Here is an 8,589-nt window from a genome sequence, read left to right on the forward strand (position 1 = left end):
ACTGTGGTCTCTGACACTGCCATCCCAGTTGTTTGAACTGTCAGAGGATGAGGTGGAGCTAGACAATGACTTGGATGATGAACACTAATTGCTGCATACCAAACCATTTCTGCTGGTACTCACGTGAGAACATAATGTTAAATGAAACAATCATTCAAATTATTTTTATTTTAGATCTGCCACTGTACATTCAGACAACTAAGCAGCTGCCAAGTAATGTCATTATCTGATCACATTCTAACAATAGTCTTATTAAAATCTTATATAAAAAATAATATATATATATATATATATATATATATATATATATATATATATATATATATATATATATATATTTTTTTATGTGTGAGTTCCTTTACATTGTACCATTTGTTGAACATGAAGGGCTTGAATCTTTCTATTCTTTTCTTTCATATTTTGTTGTTTTTCCCATTGTTTAGCTAAAAAAAGCCTTAGCAGCTTTTTGTTTGGCAAGAAGCAATTCCACAGCCTGCAGTCTCTTCTTTTTGTTAAATCTGTGGATGATTACATGGTTTCAGTCAATTCCAAACAATTTTCAAATTTTACAATGTGAAATCCTAACATCCTGAAAGGCATATTCCCTGAATATGACATGAATACCTGAAAGTGTACTAAAAATGTAACTGGACTAATTAATGCAATCTTTGTCTTGAGAAAGTAGGGCCCCTTTTCTAGCAGACATACTGACCTGTGTGATACTGACTGAACTAGGTGACCAGGGCCAGGTGGCATCTGGACTGGATTAGGCTCGGAGAGGACAGTTGACTTATGTACAGATAAATCACAACTGCAACAATAAGCTGTTTGACGACAAGGAAGACATAAAGCACGTATGTCCTGAGTGGAAGAGGACATCAAACATTAAAGGAGCGTGAGTCTTAAGATGCAAGATATAAATTACCTCATGCAGAGTGCAGAAAAAAAGACTGAATATCCAAGAAAAACTACACATTTTGCACTAAAGGTGCTGTCATTCTGCTAAGCAAAGCCACAACTCAGGGACTCCAACCAAGGACAGACTCAAGAAACAGGAAGAGAACTTAATGCTACCAAAGGCAAAGAAACCAAGGCCAGGTGGGAGAACTTCTACTGCCGTAAAACTAACAGAGACTATATCAAACGAACAAGTCTGAAGCCCCTGTATAAAAAAGTGACTTTGCCTGGCTACCTGCATGGCTAAAGATTAAGCGAAGAGGACAGAGTGGACGGCCGCTGTTTGTTGATCCTATCAGGGATTGAAGACTTTGTTGCAGAGAGGAGAGCCTTTCACTGGACACAGACTGAGAGCCAAACCAGCTGACCAAGAGTCTATGCTTCAAGAAGCCGCCGAGTATAATTCCAGTTGCAATTTCCTCTCACGGGACTAAATTAATTAATTAACTGTAGAACATTCATAGAATGTAACTAATAATTGTTTAATTTACACATCTTATGCGTAAAATAACTTTTTAGTGAAACTTGATAAAGGTTAACTGTAACTAATTTACCCCATTTTCTTTTTTTTATGAAGAACTTCTTGTTCTTACAATGCCAACCACAGAATGAACTGCTACAAGCTAATGTCCAATATTTTGTTTTCATTTTGATTTTTTCTTACTGTATTTTCATGAAAAATATTTACCATTGTTACTCTGTGTGTGGCAATGGATTTCAGTTCAGCTATCCTCTTTTCTTCTTTTTCTTTCAGCTTTCTTTCTTCCTTTGTCTCCTGCTCTGCTACAGCTCTAGCAATGATTTCATCCTGCATCTGTTTAGCTAACAGTTCAATTATCTGATCTCTCTGCTGTAGCTGTTCTCTACAATAAAAAGTAAATTACAATAAGGCAACATATAATTATAGTATAGTGCTCATATATTAATAAAATATAAAACGTAACTAGATTTTGTTCTGTTTTAATTGCAACAAGCCTAAAGTAGGACATTGCTTCCGATATATCATCCATAAGTATCAGTACTGATTCACACTATACTGAAATAAAACACACTAACCTGAATAACTCTGCCTCCTTCTCTTTTCTCATTTTTTTAAAATAATTTTTCCTTTGCTGTGGAAAAAAGATTAATGGACTCTTGTTCTTCCTCATACTTCTGTTTTTCAATTGCCTTGAGGACATCCCTGTTTGACACGTGGTCCTAAAACATTTAAATGAATACTGTTAGACTTGGGCAAAAATCAGCAGTAGACTACATCTCTACAAAGTGGCCCTAGGAGCAGTTTGGACAGACAAACAAACCTTTCCTTGAATTGTCGTAATCAAGTTCTTATTTTAGACAAAACTTTTACCAATTGTTTGTATTTAGTTAAATCATGCTAATACAGAGAAAGCTTAATCATCTTAAAAACAAAACAAAACAATGAAGAACATAACATAAGGAATTGTTTAAATCAAAACTATTTCCAACAAATACAAGGCTGGGGTTGGTATTATTCAGCACCAAGAAGTATTTCAAATATTCCTCACTATTTTAGAAAACAGACATTATGGAAATCCCTGATTAGAAACCGGTATCGCTCTACCCACCATTGTTAATAGGTTTTGAGAGTCTAGGCAGCCACTGACTCACTGTATGCGACCCTGAGCAAGTCACTTAACCTCCTTGTGCTCCGTCCTTCGGATGAGATGTAAAACCAAGGTCCTATTGTAAGTGACTCTGCAGCTGTTGCTGCTGCATAGTTCACCCCCTAGTCTCTGTAAGTCTTTTTGGATAAAAGCATCTGCTAAATGACCAATTAATAATAATAATACTGTTAGTTGGAAACCTACCAAAAAAGCATTCATCAATTGTTTTTTTGTTCATGCTTCTGATCCTCCAGTTTGCTCTTTTGTTTCTCCCTCTTTTTTGCCTTCCAGCTTTTCCATCTCTTTAGCATGCTGGTATTCTTTTACTCTGAAATGAAAATCCAATAATATTTAAACATTTTTCTGTAAATGTGTTTGATTACAAACACATTCTATACATAGCTGCCATTTCATAAAAAAAAAAGTGTCTGCAAATTATAAATTTAAATATATATATATATATTATATATATATATATATATATATATCACACTCAGTATCTGAATTAATGTGTCAGTGACTAATTAACAGTTATTGTAAATATTTGTGTGTTTGGTTTTGAAATATGACTCCGTATATCGTGTGTCGTTCAATGGTTTTGACATCTACAAAAAATAACCGAATTAAAGGTTCTACAATTTTAGTTCAGTATTTAAAAAAATAAATAAATAAATACTGAGTGGAGAGGATTAAAAGTTTGTTAATGAATAAAATTATATATTTTATCTTTCTCTTCTCTTGTTCTTCAATTTCTTCTCGTAGCTTTTTTGCTTTAATTTTCTTTTGCCTTTGACACTGAATAGATTAATTAAAATTAGGACAGCATTATTAAACATTCATCATACAAATCAATAGTAATTAAAGTAATCCTAAAACGCAACTTAACATTACCTAAAGTACAATGATAATGAAAAAAATGGTTGGTAGTATAGTTAAAAGACATTTTTCTTACTGTATTTATAAACTGTTGCATCTTATGTTATAAACTAAATATGCTAGGTAACTGGTCACAAAAAAAAAAAAAAAAAAAAAAAAAACACCAGCAATGGTGTTAAACCAGTGCTTAAGCAATTCCTTAGAACATAAATGCAGCACCTCCTTTTCCATTTTTTTTTTCTTGGATTAACTCTGCCTCTCTGTTCATTTTGTTAAGACTTTCTTGCACCCTTTCCCAGTCTGCTTTTGGAAAAACATGAATCTGGCAAAGATCAGGCAGTTGCATTGGTAAATTTGCCACTTCTGACCTTTTTATTCCTAAAAAAAAAACAAAAACAAAAAATAAAAAGAAAGAATACATAATATCAATACTAAACTTTTTGTTTTGTTTTTTTTTGTCATGCACCTCTGTTAAAATCACACACTGCTGCATCAGTCTTTGTCTGATACCTGTACGTACTGGCTTCTTCCGCAATTCATCTGACAGTCATGTACATTTGTCTCCCCCTTTTTAACTGAATTACTGTATCATGAAAAGAATAACTGTACACATAACAAGTTATTAGCTATTATCAACAAGTTAAATCTATAAATTAAACGGGCGAAGATAACTTGTACAGCTGGTCTTCATTCTATTATCCATAACTATAAGACCCAATCATTGGACATACAATAGTTATAAAAGCAAAACGTATAACACAGGGGGGAAAGACTAAGACATGAATTTGACTTTTTAAACATAGCTCGTCTTTTTTTTTTTTTTTTTTTTGCCAATAGCTTGACAATATTTGTATCCCATTTGTATTTTACAATACGTTACTAACAAAGAGGATATGTGACACATTTCATTGGACTAACTAAATCATACTTAATCACAAGCTTTCCAACACCTCAAAGGTCCCTTCTTCAGGTGAAAGTAGGAAAGAGAGATTAACGTTTACATTAAAAGGTGGCATGGGAACTTTAACAAAAATAACCAATTTTAATAACTTTATTCTAATGTGAGGAAAAATAAAAACTCTGCATCAAAAAAAAAAAACAAAAAAAAAAAAAAAAAAAAAACAGGATGTGCGGCCGCACAATAAACAAAGACAAAATAAGAATTTCAAAGTTTACAATATACTCTTTTTAAGTTCGCTTTTTGTCTACTTACGCGTATTTGTCCTGCTGCTTCCCTTTCGCCTGCCGTACTGCACAATACATGCCGACGCAGTTGCCATTTCAAAATAAACTATTTACATAGTTTAATACTGAATCATAGTTTTAAAATATTTTGATACACAAAAACAAAAAACTGTCGCTTAAGAGAACATCCAGCGTGGCTTTGTGTGGACTGTGTATGATCTCTTAGCAACGTTTGTACCGGAAATTCAATAGACGTATCATTTGTTTAGGAAGCCTCAACTGGACAAAACAGAGGATGGGGCGGAGCTAAGGTTAGGAACAGTCACGTGGTTTATATGTAGGGAGCATACTGTAAGTATCTTTGAGGTAAGCATACTTCGCTTAAAAAACTATATTTCTTAAACGTAATTTATGTTGATGGTTTGCACTATGCATGCTTCTGGGTTTTTTTTTTGTTGTTTTTGTTTTCTGCTGATTTCACTAATGGTTTTACTTGAGTGTGTGTTATTATTTGTAATCTGTTACTCTCACAAAACTGTACCGCTGTCCAGCTGGAATCTGTAATCTAACCGCTAATCCCCAGTTAAAAATAACACAGAAAAATTGGCAGTCGCTTAAACAGGCTTTCCACGTAAAGGTGACCTCTGAAACTGGCACACGCCCATTGCATTTGCAACAGTCTTATGTATCATGCTCAGGTCCTCATATGAGCTATTGATATTGTATCTAACTAACTACAAAATATTATTAACCGGTACAGAGCATTTGCGTGTTAACGAGTCTGTTTAGAGACGACTAGTCTTTCAGATACCTACTGTTACAAAGATGTATACAACATTGGAAATATGTCACATCTATTTTTTTTTTTTTTTGTAGGAAGGATAGTTTCTAAAACAAGAATACTTGCTTCCATCAGACAATGAAAACTCTGTTGGTGTTTGACTTTGACCACACAGTGATAGATGATAATAGTGACACCTGGGTTGTTAAGTGCACTCCTGAGCAGGATTTACCAGACTGGCTCAAAAACACCTATCAGAAAGGGCACTGGACTGAATATATGGGAAGGGTTCTCGCTTACATAGGGGATCAAGGAATCAGAGAAGATGCAATAAGAACTGTTATGGAAACTCTGCCTTATACAGCTGGGATGATTGATCTTTTGAAGTTCATCAGTCAAAACAAAGAAAGAGTGGACTGCATAATAATTTCAGACTCCAACACAATTTTCATTGACTGGATTTTACATGCAGCTGATACTCAGTGTGCAGTCGACAAGGTTTTTACAAATCCTGCACATTTTGATGACCGAGGTTACCTCAATGTCCAGTGCTTTCATTCTCATTCCTGTGCACAATGCCCTGTTAATCTTTGCAAGAGAAAAGTATTGGAAGACTTTTTAGAGAGACAGTTAATGGCGGGTGTGCAATATCAACAAACCGTTTACATTGGTGATGGAGGGAATGACCTTTGCCCCATTAAAAGCTTAAAGAAATCTGATGTTGCTATGCCCAGAAAGGGGTATTCGTTGGAAAGGCTGATTTCTAAGGTAAATGCAGGTAATTCAAGACGCCTTGAAGCTCGTGTTGTAGGCTGGTCATCAGGTCTAGATATCCTCAATGAGATGAATTCACTAATGAAACAGTCATGTTTGTAGTGCAGTTGTAATATTTGTCTGGTTTACAAAGCTTTAGCTCACGGGTCTTCCAAAAAATGTTTTTTTTCAAATAAAGTTTGTTATAAAGAAACTGCTTTAGACAGTTGTTAAGAAGCCCATAACGGTCTACAACAGTTTCATGGATGATAAACTGTATTTATTCATAAATATAACTGGATTTATTCATAAATCAGTTTGCATTTTTAGGCCATAGTAATTCTGGGTTATTAGCTTGTGCATAAAAATATATATTTTTATTTTCAACATAAGCCTTGTCTACTTAAGAATGTGTTCAGGAAATAAATCTGATTTTTCTTTCCACGTTACTTGCAATTCCCAAGAAGCCAGTGGATACAGTGTCTGCAATAGTCACTGGGATTTGCTGTAGTAATTGGGATCTGTGTGTATTCACTCACTATTGAGATTTTTAACTGTGTAAAATCTATATCCGTATATCTCTTTCGCCCTTTCAAACTTTTCTAGCAAATTTTCACAAATGTAATTGAATTGTACCAAATAAGAGATATCACCTTGAAGTGAAGTAATTATAAGATGGCTCTTTTGAGAAACAAGAATAATGATAATGATATTTTGTATTTTAAAACCCTTTTTCTTGAAGAATGTGTTTAAGTCCTATGTCTTGTTCATGAAATGCTTGAATGAGCCTCAGTTTATAACTGACATGTAAAACAAATAAAAATACTGTATAACTTTAAATGTGCAGAGTTCTGTTTATTACAGTATGATATAAACCAACTTTTACAGCCATAGCACTGCCCTAAAAAGGCAACTGACATATCAATCAGTCAATCTTTATTTTATATAGCGCCTTCCATTGTGGACCACCATCACAAAGCGCTTTACAAGATAGTGAGGAACAATGCATAATACATTAAAAACAGTGAAATACAGGGCATAGTACATTAAATACAGTACAAGAAAAAAGAAAATACATTAAATACAAGGCTAGTATTGTGGATGCATGTGTCACACAGAATCATACGAATAAGATGGAGTGAAAAACTTACAATAGCAATTTAGACAACAGCTAAAAACAGATATTGTTGGGAGCTACACGCACTAAAGCTGGGAGAGAGTTCCAGAGAGTCAGGGTCATGAAGCTAAAAGAGCGCTCTCCAAGTGTGGTGCACTTTTGCTTGGGGATAACAAGCAAGCCAGAGTTGAGGGCCTCAGCTTGCGTGCAGGGACATAGTGGGTCAGCAGGTTGGAGAGATACTCTGGACCTGTGTGATGAAGGGCCTTGTAGGCAAGCAGGAACATTTTGAAAGAATTCTGAACTTTACAAGTAGCCAGTGCAGCTGGGCAAGACGGGGTAATGTGATCATGTTTTTTACATCTGGTAAGGATCCTAGCAGCAGCATTTTGAATTTATAGCGTGTGATGAAGGACCACCATTTTCAGTAGTCGAGTCAAGAGGAGGTGAATGCATCACAGAGATCTCTGCATCTGGCAGGGAAAGGTAGGGACTGACCTTTGAGATGTTTTGTAGGTGCCAGAAGGAAGATTTGACTACAGAGAAAATTTGGGCATCAAAGGAGATCCAGAAGTACACCAAGGCTTTGTACAGTGAGGAAAGGCAGCAACAGACAGTTTCCAAGGTTCAAGGAAGCAATATTAAGATTCTTGAGTTGAGTTTTTGATCCTACTAGAAGTTGTTCATATTTGTGTTGAGCTGAAGAAAATTGGCAGACATCCAGGCCTCAATGTCTTGGATGCAAGCTGAGAGCCAGACCATGGCAGAGGGACATCCAGGATCTAGTTTTAGGTAGAGCTGGGAGTCATCTGCATAGGAGTGAAACATGATTAGTATTGTTGGGGATGAATCTGTATGCCACTTGCCATTGTGAGTTTCTTGAGGCAGTATACACATAATGTAAATGTAAAATCAGTGTACATTAATTGTAAATAGAGACATAAGGAACAGATGGTATGCAGTTTAATAAAATGATGTGAATCCAAAATGGGATTTAATGGCAATAAAAAAGTACAATTGGTGTTGCAGGAACTTGTCTATGATAATTCTTTTAAGAATATACATCAATAGTTAGCATAGTTGGCATGGTGTTATTTAAGCAAGGGATCAATGGAAGGTTTGTGGCTAAAAGAACACAAGAAAAGAAAACAAGATAATTGTATTTAATGTAGGCCTACCTTTGTTCACTTCATTACACAGAATATTCTACCACTGGAAGATATCAGCCAGTTGTTTATGTGAGTGTGTTCAAAGCTTTTAAACAAGAGATGAGAGATGCCCCACAATGGTCT

General features: G+C 35.1%; 2 protein-coding genes across 5 annotated transcripts; one reads left to right on the top strand and one right to left on the bottom strand.

The window, feature by feature from the left end:
• Positions 1-354: 354 nt before the first annotated feature.
• On the bottom strand, positions 355-4,903 carry LOC121322617 (coiled-coil domain-containing protein 173-like). Of its 4 annotated transcripts, none has more exons than XM_041262784.1 (6): positions 4,675-4,903; positions 3,830-3,839; positions 2,790-2,913; positions 2,014-2,157; positions 1,646-1,820; positions 355-824 (listed from the first exon to the last, which is right to left on the bottom strand). In XM_041262784.1, exons 3-6 carry the CDS (start codon positions 2,798-2,800, stop codon positions 732-734), a joined length of 423 nt encoding a protein of 140 aa, XP_041118718.1. In that variant the 5' UTR covers positions 2,801-2,913; positions 3,830-3,839; positions 4,675-4,903; the 3' UTR covers positions 355-731. The 4 variants fall into 4 exon arrangements, with proteins under 4 accessions (XP_041118718.1, XP_041118716.1, XP_041118719.1 ...); XM_041262782.1 differs by having other exon boundaries at positions 3,681-3,839; XM_041262785.1 differs by lacking the exon at positions 3,830-3,839.
• A 44-nt stretch (positions 4,904-4,947) lies between these two features.
• On the top strand, positions 4,948-6,979 carry LOC121322616 (pyridoxal phosphate phosphatase PHOSPHO2-like). The gene is made up of 2 exons (XM_041262781.1): positions 4,948-5,012; positions 5,523-6,979. The coding sequence occupies exon 2, from the start codon at positions 5,566-5,568 to the stop codon at positions 6,301-6,303; it is 738 nt and encodes a 245-aa protein (XP_041118715.1). The 5' UTR covers positions 4,948-5,012; positions 5,523-5,565; the 3' UTR covers positions 6,304-6,979.
• The last annotated feature ends 1,610 nt before the right edge of the window (positions 6,980-8,589 follow it).

This window comes from Polyodon spathula, chromosome 11, assembly GCF_017654505.1.
Source record: "Polyodon spathula isolate WHYD16114869_AA chromosome 11, ASM1765450v1, whole genome shotgun sequence".
In the NCBI taxonomy this organism is placed as follows: Eukaryota; Metazoa; Chordata; class Actinopteri; order Acipenseriformes; family Polyodontidae; genus Polyodon; species Polyodon spathula.